The sequence below is a fragment of the Seriola dumerili genome, unplaced genomic scaffold, assembly GCF_002260705.1.
Source record: "Seriola dumerili isolate Sdu_G_001 unplaced genomic scaffold, Sdu_1.0 BDQW01000807.1, whole genome shotgun sequence".
NCBI lineage: Eukaryota > Metazoa > Chordata > Actinopteri > Carangiformes > Carangidae > Seriola > Seriola dumerili.
The window spans coordinates 2,390,207-2,406,929 of record NW_019175062.1 but is presented as its reverse complement, the minus strand read 5'-3'; the positions used below and the strand labels follow the sequence as shown (position 1 = coordinate 2,406,929).

Genomic DNA, 16,723 nt, shown 5'->3' with positions numbered 1-16,723 from the left:
TTGAAACATTCACAATAAAAGCTTCATGATAACGCTGATGTGTTGTATTTTCTCACGTGCCCCAACCACAGAACTAAACTACATGCTCCACGATATATATTTTCCTTTAAAAACCGTGTCTAGGTCGAACTTTTAATCTAGAAAACACACTATAACATTATTTAAAAAAATGAGGTAATGCAATGATGACTAAATATTTTGGACTAGTTTTGTTTTTTGATTTATGTAATTGTAATGTAATTTTCATTTTTTATCTTTTCATGTTTTTTCTCTATATTATGGCAGAATGGGCTTCCATAAATGTCTCTCTGATGATACCTTATTTATCCACTTTGATACTTGAGATATGAAAAGTTTGGCTTTCAACTGATTAGAGAAAGATACAATGTTACAAGATTAATGAATTAATTTGTTTCATATGAGATTCCTCCTTTTGTTGAAAGGCCAGCAGTCTCAATAGACAGACACGTGCTCACTCTAAATGACACAATTGTTCTATGACAAATCAAATATGTACGAAACCTCTGTGGACACACTGATACTAAACTGAATATGTCTTGTAATATGTTCATCATAGACAGGCTGGAGTGGAAATCTGACAAAAAGAAAAACTTCAATTTTAAAAAGAGCTAAACCTTAATGCAACTTTCTGTAAAGTTAATAATTGTCTTTTTTACTTTAATTACAAAAGAGAGAGAGAATAGAGAGAAAGAACTCATAAAAGAACATCTGACAGCTCCAACACAATCACTGACACTGTGATATGCAGCTGAAAACTTCACCTTGCTGGAGTGATGTCACAGTTCTGGTCATTATTATGTTTTATTAAAATAAGCTCCAGAAGTCAGATACATTTTTCTTTACAGTTAATCTTCATTTCAATACATAAAGAAAAATACAATAAAAATGAACCTGCTAAAATGAAAACACGCTAAAACTCCAAAGAGACAGTGACAGAGGTTTGCCTCATTAGTCCAGAAAGTCAATTGTCCTGTGGCGCCCCCTTTAGACTGGACCTTTGTTTCTTCTGGTCCATCTGGCCCATGACACGGTACAGTTTTTTACGTGCCTCCTTCTGTCTCCTCAGCTTGGCCTCCTCCTGTTTCTCCTTCTGCTGAAGGAACTCCTTGTGTTTGGCGTGCTGCACCATGTGGGATTTCTTCCTCTTGTGGTTGTGAACTGTGCTCAGAGCGTGGAGCAGGGCCGCCACCTAAAGCAACAGGACAAGAAAAACAACACTTGAAGTCATAAAGTCATGTATTACTACAGGGAGCAGTACAAGGTCATCTTGTAGTTAAAGGAATCCACAACAAAATTGCTTTTTTCATAGTTTTGGCTCTCCATTCTATCTGTTGTGTAAATGGTCAGATCAGTGTTCCATTTCAGCTGAACACACAACCAAGGCTAATGCTAATTCCTAAGCTCCTGTACTGAGACTGTAGAGACATTTTTTGCACACCTTTCTCTCATGGGGTTCTCTGATCACACTGGGACGCTGCAGGTCTCTGGGCGTCTTTCCTTTGGGTTGCTGCTGTTTGGGTTTGCTCTTGAAGGGCAGGGCCTTCTGCAGCTCCTTGGGGATGTGGAGCGGGTTGAAGTGCCTTTGGGCTCGAGCTACCGGCTGAAGGGAAGAGGACAAATATTCACATGTTGAGTCAGGATTTAGGCTTTGTGAAGGATAAATCTTTGTTTTAGCTGCAAGTCAATTCAGTAACAAGTTTTACTGACAAGCCAGCCCGCACAAGCTCAGCAAATCTCTTGTCCAAAACCCAAATATATTCAGTTTACTGTCATATAAAACAGCAAATCCTCACATTAGAGATGTTGGATTTATGGGAGGTGCTGTACACTACGTATGTTACATTACTCTTAATTCCTCATTCATTCATCACATCAGGTGTTTACAGATCCACCAGTGTGAGTCTACCTTGTACAGAGAGTCAGTGTTGGGCTTGTTGCGGATGCCCAGGTCATGTTTGAGCTGACCCAGGGTCCTCATGCCTGCCCAGCTGTCCTTCTGACCAACAGGCAGCAGCAAAGAGGTGACAGGGTTGTAGAGCTGAGGAACAGACACTGGATACCAGGAGCGCAGGAACACAATGTCTGCGCAACAGTCACACATAAACACACACACACCAAAACACATCAATACATAGCAAAACATTATATCATTGTCTAATTAATTGTTACACCTCTGCATAGTGGCCATAAAACACAGACAGTCATGGTGAAGATGAGAAGCAGCAGTAATTAAATTCTAGAGATAGAGTTTTCTGTTGTCTTGAATCTGGCAACATGAATTCATTCTAAGCTGTAAACATGGGAATGTTTCCCTCCATTTTGCATTTTTTGCTAGACATACTTTTGACTCCCTCTCCTATATCCTTCATTCAGTGTGAATGTACATGTTAATCAGCAACAGCAGTAGATGAAGAAATCACATACATAGATGTTCTTGTTAGTATTATTAGATAAAATAGATCAAATTAGATTAAGAATCTGCAGGAACCCATGATGAACTATACAAAATAATGACACAAGTCAAACAGGCACTCACCACTCATGAGCAGGCGGTCCTCAAATGTGGCTCTGTAAGCTCCTGGTGGTGTAGACAAGACCTTTTTGATCTGACCTCTGACCCCTGAAACTGTTCGCACAGAGGCACCTTCAAATTTAGCCACCTCCAGCACTGTGTTGAACATGCCCTGTGAGCAGAGGGAGAGGCCAATGAAGGTACTTGTTAGTAGTATTATTAATTCTGCCTCTTCATACAGTGATGTTTCACTTCCTTTTCAAATTCAATACAAGCAACCAAAATCCTGCTGCCTCCCACAGCAACACATAAAGGCAAATAGTGTTTTGGTTATTTTTTAAGAGTGCTTTATTAAATGTTATTAAATGCTTTTATTGTGATATGTCTGTCTTTATGTTACAGTTGCTTAAACATTAGAACATTTTCTCTGATGGGAGACAAAAAAAAAAAAAACTTGACCTTGTGCTGCAGACCAGTCAGAGTCACTCCAGGTCATTAAAGGAAGCAATAAAAACTTCAGCTAAAGAATGTTTTTGGAGCAAATGATCTCTCTATATTCTGGGTTATCACATCCAATCCAAACATCTTTTAATAGTCAAAACTCACTGATATCTACCTATAGGCTGCATTTTCCCTACCTTAACGAAGCATGTGTTCTTGAAGATCTTGTAGGGGTAACCAATGAGTTTGAGCTTCTTCACTATGGTCACTGATTTATCCAGATCCAGGATCACGCCTGTGGCTGCAATACGGAAATTAGCCTGTAGAGAGAAAACAGGAACACATGAAAATTTTAATTTTGATATTAACTGCTTTACAAACTAACTACCAGGTAACAGTGAAGCTGACAAAGTTCTCACTTCCATTACAACCAGGAGTTAAATAAAGTTATTCTCAGTTTCTTGATCTATAACATTTTAACTGAACCGATTTTAACTGCAGTAACTGCAGAATAATACTCACTTTAGTTCCTGCTACTGACTGTACAGCCAGGAACCCAGTGCCCTGTGGAGTGATGGGACCTTCAATAGACAAAAGGAGACAGAATAATTATTAACATACAGGTGATCACTTTAGACAGGACTCTGAAACTTGTCTTCAAAGATTTCTTAACAGTGCTGGAACAAAAGACTAATTATAGAGTAAGAAATTACACCATTTGTTTTATATAATGAATCACAGGTCTTAAATTACTTGTTTAAAAACAGTGACTGTACATGAATATCTCTAGCACTGCATAGTCGCAGTTCATCTGATTTGCAGGGATGGTAAACACAAATTAAAATCATGTGAAAATCAAGAGCCACTCGAAAGTGACATTATTTGCATCTTTTAATTTTCTGTAATTTTTTCACTGCTGTAACCAGTGTTTTCACTGCCTGAACTATTACTGAAGATCAAAGCTGTCTTATCTCTCAGCGTTTCTCTTTGCTGTAGCCTCTCTCACCCTGTGTCTGATTCAACAGTGATGCAGACTCTACTGTTTATCGCAGATGTTGCATTTCATGCAGAGCTTCCTCTGCTGCAGTGGTCTGTGGTGATAAATCAGGCCTCCAGTCCCTTCTCCCATTCTTTGCACCTCTGAACAGGGACATCTTTAAATACACACTGCATGAGCTCAAACAAGACATTTTCAGCAGTGACACTTTTTTCCATTTTACCTCTGCGCAGTTTTTTTTTTTTTTTTTTTTAAAGTATCTCCATGGCTTCATTACATAGTTTATTTACATCCAAATAGACTATCTGCCACAATTTCATCTTCCACCATTCAACCATGTGCTACTCTACAGATCAACAAATGACTTAGGTTCAACCGTATATACAGCTGTCCCCCCTTACCCTGAGATTATGATTTGGCACTATACAAACATAATTGAAATCAATCACCTGGCCCTTATTTACAATTTTTCGATAAATTCTGAGAATTGATCTCAGACCTTGTTGCCAATTTTGATGAGATTGAAGTGTTCTTAATCTTCACCTAAATGAGGCCCGTCATCCTCTCAAAAACCTTTCTTCCACTTACTGATACTTCAGATTTCAGATTCCACCTCTGTGCTTCTCTTACTAGATCTCAGTGTGGTTTTTGATATCATAGATCATTGCATACTCAGACCGGTTGGAAAACCAATTTGACATCTCTGGCCTGGCTCTCACATGGTTAAAATCCCACTCATCTGACAGAAAATGGTGCGTTTCCTATAATAATACTCCATCTATATTTATTGATGTGAAATATGGAGTACCCCAAGGCTCTGTTTTTGGCCCTCTGCTACTGTCAAAAATAATGTCTTACTCTCATTATCATTATGTACATGTAAAAACAGCCATTCACACACGAGCAGTCAACAGTGCTTTAACTGTCTCACCCCAGATGGAGGCTCCACAATGCATGTGCTCTGGTGTGTATTTGAGCAGGCGGTGGCGTCCATTGTGATCCTCGATGTGGTAGAGGGGGATGGTCTGAAAGCGCCTCCAGCCTAAGGACAGGATGAGGGGGTCCCGTGTTTTCAGGATGCGCTCATACCAGCGGTGTTTCTTTAGTCGCATCTGACAAATTCATAAATAGATATTACTACTTTGAAACATTACACCTGACAAATTTTGTTCACTTGGAGTTAAAATTAGCAGAAACATCTGCCAGAATACAGTGAGGTATTATTATAGGATTACTGCAGGTCACACTGCCTTATTACAAAAAATGTACCTGTTGGGTAGAAATAGTTGGGCAATGGATTATCCTAAAACAACATTCACATGTCTTTATGTACATTGAAAGCATTATTTATTGCTGTAAGTGTTGCTCCTGTGCATACTGAATCACCTCCTGAAGCTATTTCAATGGAGAGAACAAGGGACAAAATTCACAGTTGGTGTTTGTGTTTGGTGTTCTGGTGTTAAGCTAAAGCTTCACAAGGCCTCAGCCATCTGGAGACAAATCAAGTGGATATCGTCCACAGTTTTTAGTATGAAATTCCATCTTTGTGGTACTCTGCTGTGGCTCCAAAGGGAAACACAGAATTTCCCACTAAAACTCTAACTTTGGAAGATCCTCACTTGATTTTTCTTAACAGAGACAACTGAAGCCTCATATTAACTTCTGCTGAATTTGTTGAATGTGTTTAAATACAAAGCAAGGGCTGTGGATGTTGTCCTCTGTCACTTACACTGAAAACTGAACAATTACAGTAACTACTAAAACTTTCAATGTACATATGGGCATGTCGGTATTATTCTAAAATATACTTCACTAATGTGAACTGAATATTTAAACCCAAGTCATTTATACATGTTAACTAAAAATACAAAGATTTATATGTACTTTATTATCCATCTAGATTATTTCCACATCCAGCTGTTACAGAGCAACATGTCATCATGTAGAGTTATTAGCTGTCTCTTTAGCTGCTAAATGCTTCACCACATTCACCAGCTACTCTCTAGCTGTGTCTGTCTGCTGTTTGCTACTGAGCAGGTAGTGGACACTGGCTTTTTACAGCCGTTTCTCTGAAAACAGCTGCTGCTGCAGCTGAAAACGACACTGAGAGCGGTGAGAGTGAACCAGAACAGTAACGTTGTGGTCCAGAAAGTCAAAACAATGAACTGCAACATGTTAAAATGCTCTGCATTACTATTAGTCAAGTGGAAACCACTGTACATACCTGCAGGTATCCTATGTTGCCTTCACTGGAGCCAAGACCTCCGAGGATGATGGGATAATGAGGATCAAAGCTGGTGACAAATTCACAGGGGACAGCGGAGATTTCTAATCTGACATACATTCCTGGCCGGAAGCCTTCATACTGCACTCTGGTCTCATTATCCACATCCTCAAACTCTGCCCTGTTCAGCTGAGGACATAAAGACAGAACATACAAAGACATACAGTTATCAATCAAATAAATATTAAAGACCACAATGTAGGGTGTATCATATCATAGAACAGTTTACCTCAGCCTGCTTCTGCATTTCCTCCTTCAGGTCATCAAAGTAAGTTGCGTCTCCATTGTCATATTCTGAATCAAATCGCTCCTTCAGTCTGCGCTTCTTCTCCAGGCGCTTGTTCTTCTGCACCTCGTCATCATCCACCTTCACCAGACTCTCCTCAGCTTCATCATCCTCCTCCTCACTATTCTGCCGGTGACAAGGTCCACAAGACAAAATATCATCTCACTGACTACCTAAAGGCATTAATGAGTTAACAGTACTTGTGATGTGTTTGTATTTGCATTTTAAACACAACTCTTCAAATCTGGTGAACTGTAAAAAAATAATTTCTACTATTATGATTCAATTCATAAGTGTTTCAGATGAGCTGATTCAGAGTAAACTACCTGACTGAAGCGCTGACTGAGTTTAAGTTTGAGGTTGTTTATACCCACAATCCAATATGGATGTAAACACCCTCTAACCACATTAAAGTTTAAAATTCTCTTAGTCACAATTTTATTTAAAATCACTGGCAGTGCCATGTAAACTGCAGTAGTGCTGTGAAATACTTGTCTCTCATTTGCAGCATGTAAAATTTACACTGTAAGTGCTGCAGTAGTAAGCAGTACTGAAAAAACTAATTCTACATATATAAGAAAGTTCACACACCAGAACAGTAAATAAAAAACAAAGTGAAGTAAATCAGTCAGAGTGGATTTCAACTGTTCAAAGTAAACAGGACATACCTCAGCCTGCTCCTGCTGCCCACTCTGGCCCTTGTGAACTTCTCCCGTTTCCAAATCCTCAAAGTCACCATACAGCTCCTCTAGATAAAGCAAAACAAAATACTGCAAGTTAAGTATTTTTTTCTGACTCCATGTGACTGACTCCCCATGTTTGTGTGCTTCACAGACAAAATTGGGATTCCCATGAAAGGACTTTATGAGGTACACCAGTTTCATTCTAAACTGAATGTCCATATCCAAATCATTCAGCCAGCATTAAATTTAGTAGATCCTCAAATCTATCAGTAAGGACCAAGCCTACATGGAACATGCTCCACCAGGAGAGCCACCATGGCGCTCCTGTTTGTAACTTTTTCAGACATAAGTCTACAGTTTAGATGAATGTGTTGGGCAGAGTGGGATGTTTCTCCTCCTCATGTCCTTTTCTTACCATCCTCCTTCAGTAGTGTGGCTGCATCTTGGTCTTCCTCCCACTTCCCTGTCACAAAGCAGTCTCTGATGGAATTTAACATCTGGGAAAAACATTGCAACTTTTAACTATTTAAATTAAATTTCAACATCTTTTTTGTATTTTTTTGATATCAACAACATATTAGGAATTCAAGTAACAAACATTCCCCATTACAACAGTTTGGAGCAGTGTTAGAAACGACACTACCTCCTCCAGGTCCCAGTTGTGGGAGGTGTCGGGGTTGAAGCGGGAGCAGTCGACAGCATTTGCCTTGAACCTTTTGCTTGTCTGAGGGCGACTCACTCGAAACAGCCCCCCCAGCTCCTCCTCCTCATCCTCAGAATCATCCGCCTCTACAACTGAAAAACGAGATCAAAACTAAACCTTAAACTCAGTAGGCAGTTTATTAGGTACACCTACCTAAAATAATAACTGACTGTGATCATTTTGGAGGCTGTACTTTGTGATGTTGAACTGTACTGCATTATACAGAGAGGTGTTTCTGTTACTTAACCTACCCTCAACGATATAAATGGGGTGGACAAAATGGTAGAAACACCTGCCTATATACAATGTAATATCACCACAAACTATATCCTCCAAAAAGCACCATGAAGATGAATCAACATCTCTCAAGACGGTTGGGACTTTGTTCAGCACTTGACACTGAACTCAGAGGAGTAAACATCTCTCTGCTATGGTTGTGCGCTTCTTTGCCTCCTGCTCCATTATTTTCTCAAACATCTCATTGTGCATTGTTTTTTTTGTTTTATTTACATAATTCACACTGAGATCACAAGCAAGATAACAACCCTTATTTGAGATAAATGTTTATGTTTATATATATATGTAACTACATCTCTGTACCTTTACACAGGATTCACAGTATTATTTCAAAGTGACGTTAATTACCTGAACCATAAACCAGTTTTCTCAGATTGGGTGTAGCTTCTTGTTGCCGTAGAAATGCCTCTGATGCTTTCTTTTGCAGACCCTCCTTCCACCTAAGAGTGCCTGAGGATGGAAACAGGAGAATGAACCATCAGCATCACACGGGTCGTGATCAGAAAACTTCTAGTGCAAATATATTCTCAGCTGATTGTAGTCACTCATCTGTGGCTAAGGTGTTTAAAAAACAACAGCATGGCTGCCCTAAGAACAGCAAAGAAGTTACACAATCTGACTCAAAGTGATCAATTCAACCCTTACATCACTTATCCTGGATTAAACTGCATTGTTCCACATAAAACTGCTCAAAAAGTGTGAAATGTTTTCTCAGCTTCCACAAACTTTTAGTTGCAGTTGTAACGAAATCTTAATAAGTAATACAATCTTGCATTTACATCTTGTTTTTTTCAGTTAATTACTGTGGACTAGAGTCATTGGGCCTCATTCACCAGTATCTTCTTAAGTATTTTCTTAAATTCTTTCTTAAGTTGTTCTTAAGAAAGTTCTTAAGAAAACTCTAAGTCAGATTCATGAACGTGTTCTTAAACCACAGAATTGTGCATGCTTGTGTTCTTAGATTGATGAATGCCAGTCTCCTCATAAACTGAAAGCGTGCGCCAGTTGGCCTTAATTAGCAGAGGTAAACGCCCGAAAATGCCCTTTAAAGGGCATGAGACTGAAGGGTCGTGTGCAGACACAGACAGAAGTCACAAAGAGACACCATAAAGTTGAGGAAATGCCAAAACGAAAATCTAAAGACGGAGCACCGGAATCAGAACGCAAAAGGAACTTTAGTAGTTCTGAAGTGGAGGTACTGCTGCAGGAAGTGAGCCGCAAACGAGCAGTTAAATGTTAATGTAGCGTTCATTTATTTTAAGACCATAATGCTTTGTAAAATAACAAAAGTTTTGTTTTGTTTTTTTTTATATTAAAACATGACAAAAATATCATTGTAATTTAAAATGATACATTATTATATAAGTGTAGAACTGAAGAAAACTCAATAACCACTTATTTTGCTCAAACATGTCAGCACTCAAATGTGTTTAAGAGAACTCTTGAGTGTGCGTAGATTCTGTTCTTACCCAAGAACAAATCCCAAATAAGAAAACATTGGTGAATGTCAGAATCTTCGTAAAAAGTGCGGTTTGAAGAAGATATTTCTTCTTAAGAATGGTTGGTGAATGAGGCCCAATGTGTGTAAATGAATTTCATCAACTGTGGTCACAATTCCTTTCCTTTAATATCACCTGAGACTGTCACAGAGGTACAGTACATGGGTAAGTTCACACTACAAACACAAGAAAACTTGGTCTTTTCCAATTGATGAGCAGTGTGAGTCAAGTCTGGACTTTAGGAACCTCCACTTTTAAGTCCTAGAATTGTTTGACTTAAGAGTCAAAGTTTAAACCCTTCTTCAGACCAGATGAACACATACTAGACAGGTATCAGCAGAGACAGAGAGGTATCAGTGTCTTTATCCTCAGAACTGAACTGAATTTGAAATAAAAACATGACTAATGATGCAACCTTGTACTTACCCTGCTCTTCCTCCCCCTCACTCTCTCTTTGTTCCTTCATTGCAGCTTCAGCTGCACCATCCTCCTCTTCCATGGATTCATCATCAGACTCTTCTTCATCTTCATCATCATCATCATCATCATCATCATCATCATCATCATCATCTTCCTCATCTTCCTCAGAACAGTGTCCAGAGTCTCCTGCTCTTCCGCCCTCCCCCTTTTCTTCTCCCTCCTCCTCACTGATCTCCAGGTCATCTTCACTGTCAGCAAACGCTGGCACCTCAGCGGTCATTTGCTGCTCTTCTTTCTTTTCCTCTAGTTTCTGTTTCTTTGCTGGGGGGGTGCTGCCTGGTATGTTCTTATCTGTCCCTTCACATTTGGCTCTTGCCTCTTTGAGAAATGTGGAAAGGTTATCCTCATCCTCGTCCTCCTCCTCCTGCTGCTCCTCCTGGTCACTGTTGTCACTACCGCCATCCTCATCATCAGTGGAACCACTGTCATCATCTTCCCTGTCCTCCTCCTCTTCCTCTGTGAAGACCACCGCCCTTCTCTCTCTCTGCGTGGTGGGATCCCAGACCCGCTTCTGGTGAGGACCCTCCTTCTCTCTAACACACAAACAAAACTCAAACATTTAGAAACTAGCATGTTTCTTCATTTGTGTGCTATTCTTCAGCCAGTTAACATTGTGTTTATCTAATGTTCTGTGTTTTTATAGTTTCTGTGTTTTGGTGCTTTACAGTTTTGTGTGTTTCACTGTATTGTGTAAATTGTTGCACTTTTGTTTTCATCCATTTCTTTTCTGTTCCCCTGACTGCAAATCAAATTTCCCACTTGGGATAATAAAATGTCTGAACACACATGACCATATAAAGTGACAAATGACAAAAGAGTTTTTTTCATCTTGCCATCAGATACGAAAACTATATATTAAACCATACAATGCTGTACATTTGAAGACGACAAAAGCACACATGTAGACAGGTTAAGGTCAAGAGATGATGGATCTTTTACAGTTCTATGTTTGTGATTACTTTATTTATTTCTTGATGTTAATGCTACACAAATTGAGCAGAATAAAGGGCCAAATATAGCTGTGCAAAAGAAGAGAGAGCTGGACCGGAGCTGTGTGTTGTCTCACCTGCTCTGCTCATCGATGTCTGTGGGCTCCAGGGTGGCTGAGCCACTGAACAGAGACACTTTACTGGCAGCCATCTTTGCATCCAGGGTGGCATGTGTGTCGATGAGAGACTGGACCAGTTCTGTGGTGGGCCGTACCTCCTCCTGCACCAGATGAAGAAGAATACATTGCCCACCAGGTACAATAACACTATGATTTTAATGGTCAAACTTTAAACTAATGAACAGTGCCTCAAACAACAGGTTTCTATAAAAAGCACTGACAAAAGGTTGTAAATTTTTTTTTTTTTTTTTTTTAATCTATCAGATGTAGAACACACACTCTTATGCCAAGCACACACGCACGCACACACATGCGCACACATGCACGCACCTGCTGCTGATTGACGTGGTTGGCAGGAAGGTCGATGTATACAGCATCTTTGTCGTACACAACCCCACCGACGCCGGCCATAGGTGCATAGAGCAGACGCTCCTTCTCGTTCAGCGCTCTCTTCTTCTGAGCATCTGGCAGAGGACATGGGTCAGGCAGGAAGTTTACGTCTGCCACCTGAAAGTCTCCTACACCTGCAGAGAATAAAATACACAACATCTCTCACACAATTTCCAAAGAAATACTTGAGGTACAATTCAGGAGCAGTATTGCCTTCAACATAATGATGTGAAGCAGAGAAGGTTTTTTTAATTACATTGTTTGTCAGGGACAAATAAGAGAGTAAGGGTCTATACCTGACTGAGCTACTTGCTATGGTGAAATCAGTGACAGAAGCACACAACAACTCCACATATTGATTCCACAAGAACCAAACATCTTTGAATACAAAGAAAGGTAACCAGCAACCAACTGTGCTTCTGTACCTGGGACATGGACCTGGCCTTTGTTTTTCAAATATGTCCCTCTGAGGTAGCCATAGAGTGACACAGTCCGATCACATTTGGGGTCTGTTCTCACCCTCTCTGGGTCAGTCAAGTCCTCCATACTGTGTCAATGCAGAAAGGAACATTGTGAATATAACGGTTAAGTGCACCCACAAAAAATACAATTTTGTCATCACTGAAACCAACTAATGGATCATCTTAATGGCGAGTGTGTAGCTCTCCAGGTCAACACTCACCGGTCGACCAAAACATAAGGATGGGAGGTCTGCCACACCAGAGGACGAAACTTCATGACAGAGATGAAGCGGCCCAGGTTCTTCACTTCCTGAGTCTGGTACTCACCATACACCATACCAGACAGATAGAACAGCTTGGCTCCCTGACAGGTTCAAACACAACACGCACACACATGTAGAAACTGTCTCCCATCATACCGTCATTGACAGTTAGTTATCGATTCAATGTACAGGACTGTGTATATGAGCACGGGCTTTCAGTTTAAAGGATGTGAGTGTGCTATGTTTACCTGGTAGACCTCTGTCCAGAAGCGATGTTTGAGGTTTTTCTTTGTCTTCCTCAGTGTCTTGTTGTTCTTGAATGAATCCAGATGAGTCAGCACACCCATGATACGAGGAAAGCCGTGCACCTGACAGATGTTGAGAAACTCAAACGTCTCCATCTCAAAGCCAAAGCTGGCATCAATCAACATCAAGACCTGGAGAGAGAAAACACAGTGACCTTCATTCATGATACTTTATTCCTCCTTCAAGAGTCTATTCAAGCCAACTCATTCTGTTTACAGTACAAGTCTGACACTAACTCAAGTAACCATTTCTTTTTACGTTTATTGTAAAGTTGATCATATTAGAAAGTACACAAATATGTTTCATTATGTGAGACTGTCTCACTGAAGTCAACTCTGTTTACTGTGAACTGAAAAACTCACCAGGTCAGCTACTTTTGCGAGGTCAATCATAGTGTTTATGTCATTGTTACACTCCATGAAAGTGAGGCGACGCTTCTTCCCTGAGGGATAAAAAGCAGTCACTTCAATCAATCAAACTTTATTTGTATAGCACTTTTCATACAGGTTAGTGCAGTTCAAAGTGCTTCACAGACTGATGAGCTAAAAAGAAAAGGACAAATCAAGTAAGACAGCTGAAAATGATTTACAATAAAATAGATTTTAAAAGCTGCAATAACATTAGCAAACCAAAAAAGAAAACATAAGCAAATCAATGGTAAAACAGCAGATAAAATAGAATAAAATACAATGATAAAAGAATAGAATAAAATATAATAAAGTAGAATTTAGAACATAAATACAGTAAAATAAGAGAATGAAATAAAGTGACTAATAACTAAAAAACAAAATAATAACGAAAAAAGCCAGATTGAAGAGTTGTGTTTTGAGTTTCGGTTTGAAAATTTAAATTCTTCCAGCTGCTCTCAGGTCCTCGGGGAGACTGCTCCATCGGCTCGGAGCATAAAAGCTGAAAGCTGCCTCACTGAAGGATTAAGTCCTGCACTTCAGAACAACTAACAGACTTGGGCCAGAGGACCTGAGGAGCCGTACTGGTACATAGGCTGTAAGCAAGTGAGACATGTATGCTGGTGCAAGACCATGAAGTGCTTTAAAAACAAGTAAAAGAATCTTAGAATCAAGATGGAAGCTGACAGGTTACTGTATTAAGTGCAGGACTTTTAGATACTAATGAACAGGAAATTCTGGAACATTCAAATAAATTCACACACCATTGATTAAACCTATTAGCTCCACGTAAATCTCTCTGTATTTCAAAATACACCAGAGTTATAAATCTGGTGTCTGTGGCGACTTTCCCTCATCGGTGCACCGGTTGTGATGTGTTTTATGTCAGCAAGTAATGATTGGTTTGTCAGAGCTGAAGAGGGGAGCAACCACCCCCACAAAGACAGAATAGGATGCATACCACTCTCCATACTCATGCATGGAAATACCAAGGAAACATTCAAGAAAAGTTTCTGATACTTCAGATAAAAAAGAAAATCAGCATCCAGAGTACAGATTACAATCTAAAAAAGAAAATGATTGATGATGAAGACAAACATGGTTTGCATTGGAGAGTACTGAAAGAAGAGTAGGGCAGAGGAGGGCAGACATGTGTCAACAGTGTTTGTGTAATTACTCTCACTGCCAAAAGAGGGAGACAAAAGTTCAGCACTGCAAACAATTACTGTAACATGATGGTTAAATGCCTGATGGTGGCCAAACAAACAGAAGTATTGGTTTATGTCCAAAAATCATTCCCCGTCCTCGTTCCCTGTGTGGTGTCTACTGTCGGGGTCTCAGAGGCAGAAAAGTTCCTGTTGAGATGTTTTAGTCTTTATAAGAATATAAATTTAATGTGGGATATCATAGTGTTCATGCCGTTTTTGATGGTAAAACATCAAGTGTCGCGAGAGTACACATCATGAATTCCTGTTGTGATGCTCTGTTGTTTGATTGGGTTAGACAGATGATCAGTCGGTGTCACCCCATCAGTTCGTTTACAGCATCTGAGACATACTGTAGAGCGTTGGGGTACTACACCTGTCTACAAAGAAATCATTGGCCATACTCACCAGAGACGATGGTAATAGGTCCACATATGTCCCCCAGCTTCTGCCGGGTGAAGTTTTTGATCAGGCAGCGGATAAGGGTGCTTTTTCCCACCTTGGGGGGCCCAACAACTACAATCACAACTGGAGGGGGTTCCAGGGGAGTCCGGTCCACAAGAGGGATGTGATGTTTTTTGGCCTTTATGTCCTGGGCCCTAACAAAACAGGGGTCATCAAGGAGGTTATGTTTTCACCTATGTCTGTTTTATGTAGTTTGTCAGTCAGCAGGATTACACAAAAACCACTGATCTTGTTTGCACCAAACTTGGTGGAGGGATGGGCCATGGACCAGGGAAGAAACTGTTAAATCTGGGGCAGATCCAGGAAGTTTTAAACACTTCCCTCATTTTTCATAGGCAGAGGTCTGCGCTCTGCTGAGTGCCATTCTAGATTCATATTGTTCTTTGATTACGTCACATTTGAGTTTGTGCAGTGCTTCAATTTTCCTCAGTTACTGATTATTCCTATTCATTGATTAATAGAATTATGTCAAATGTATGTCACTAACTGACCTTGATGGCCCACCATATGACCAAAGACCTAGTGAGTGTTACATCCTGGATGCTACATGCTCAGTGTGTCAAACAGAAGTGCAGCAGTATAGTGCAGTACTGACCTGTGAAACGTTTTGGCCATGCGGACAGCAGACTGAACTGCAAATGCTTTGGGGTTGCGTCTCCGTTCATCCTCCTCTGTTGAGCCTCCCTGTTTCCTGAGCTTCTTCCTCTCTGCCTTTGGTCCGCTGTGCTTTTGCTGATGTCGCTTCTGTTCCTTAACCTTCCCGTCCATCCTGTCCACTGAAGCACAGACACAGACAAGACATCATGTAACAGCAGGTGACAGCACAAACTGAACTGCCCCCCACCCCCTTCGCCATATTCTCCTGTTTGTCTGGTCCAAGTCTGGACAAGACAGACTAAGTGAAAATGTGGCGACTTTCGGGAAGTATTCAGACCCATTCACTGTATTGCGTTGTACATTTAACATTTTGCCCATTCAACTTCTCTGAACGATTCATAATGACAAAGCGGAAATATGATTTAGGATTTTTTGCAAATTTATAAAAAAACAAAACAGAAACTGATTTGTATCATTTACAAGTCTTCAGACCTTTAATTCCGTACTTTGTAGAAGCCCTTTTGGCAGCGATAGAAAAATAAAAACACACAGGCCTGCATATTGTTCTACAGTACAATACAACATACAGCACAATGTATTGGTCCTATACGGACACACACTAGCCGCGTGCCGCGTCTCCACAACAGCTATACAACAAACACAAATGATCCGTCTCCAAACCTGCAAGTAAACCGCCTGTTGTCTGCTCACAGTCTGCTTGCTTCCTCCACTTTTCACGTGTGTAAAGTAACCTCCAGCCCGGAAGAGTATGGAAGTGTCACCTCGTAGTAAACCGAGTGGAAACAAAATTGTAAAAGGTTCCGCAAAATGAGGTACAAGTTTCCTTCATGGTGGCGCCCTCTGCAGGTGGATAGGATTAACGTGGCGAGTGATGAAAAAACGTGACGTGATAAATATTTCATGTTTTTTTTTTTTTAAAGCAACTTTATTTACAACACATTTTCCTTTCAACATACATGGGGAACATTAACCATCAGTTACTCAGAGGAAATAAGAATTGTTGAAAAGGGAAAAACAAACAGGATTGAAATAGCAAGACAACATGAAAGGAATATAAAAGTAGTGAATGTTGAGCCATTAAAATAATAAATAAATACAAATTATTTATGATGATATTGTTAACTAGAAATTCAATATGCTTGTTCTTCAGGATGACTCCTAACTGTACAGATTTAAAGAGAAGAAATCTATATTTATGGACTTTGACGTTGTGCCACTTAAATATGGTTTTTAATAAGGAAATCCAAGTTATGTTTATTATTAAACTTATCCAATTTAAATAATTAATAATTCCACC

The 16,723-nt window shown here is 39.9% G+C and overlaps 1 protein-coding gene across 1 annotated transcript; it reads right to left on the bottom strand.

Moving 5' to 3' along the window:
- Window positions 1–897: 897 nt before the first annotated feature.
- On the bottom strand, window positions 898–16,151 carry bms1 (BMS1, ribosome biogenesis factor). The gene is made up of 23 exons (XM_022766023.1): window positions 16,087–16,151; window positions 15,404–15,584; window positions 14,752–14,942; window positions 13,094–13,173; window positions 12,674–12,862; window positions 12,384–12,526; window positions 12,127–12,248; window positions 11,642–11,835; window positions 11,270–11,412; window positions 10,150–10,736; window positions 8,573–8,674; window positions 7,868–8,019; window positions 7,640–7,721; window positions 7,210–7,289; window positions 6,485–6,667; window positions 6,196–6,384; window positions 4,903–5,083; window positions 3,497–3,555; window positions 3,172–3,294; window positions 2,558–2,705; window positions 1,928–2,103; window positions 1,460–1,621; window positions 898–1,210 (listed from the first exon to the last, which is right to left on the bottom strand). The coding sequence occupies exons 2-23, from the start codon at window positions 15,574–15,576 to the stop codon at window positions 983–985; spliced, it is 3,687 nt and encodes a 1,228-aa protein (XP_022621744.1). The 5' UTR covers window positions 15,577–15,584; window positions 16,087–16,151; the 3' UTR covers window positions 898–982.
- Window positions 16,152–16,723: the final 572 nt, after the last annotated feature.

What these genes read in the sequence shown, in the direction of transcription:
- bms1 (XM_022766023.1), bottom strand. Translation starts at nt 15,576, where the DNA reads ATGGACGGGAAGGTTAAGGAACAGAAGCGACATCAGCAAAAGCACAGC. An exon ending in ACAACTGGGACCTGGAGGAG is followed by an intron (nt 7,722 to 7,867) that starts GTAGTGTCGTTT and finishes TGTTTTTCCCAG; the next exon opens with ATGTTAAATTCCATCAGAGA. An exon ending in GGCAGCAGGAGCAGGCTGAG is followed by an intron (nt 6,668 to 7,209) that starts GTATGTCCTGTT and finishes TGTCACCGGCAG; the next exon opens with AATAGTGAGGAGGAGGATGA.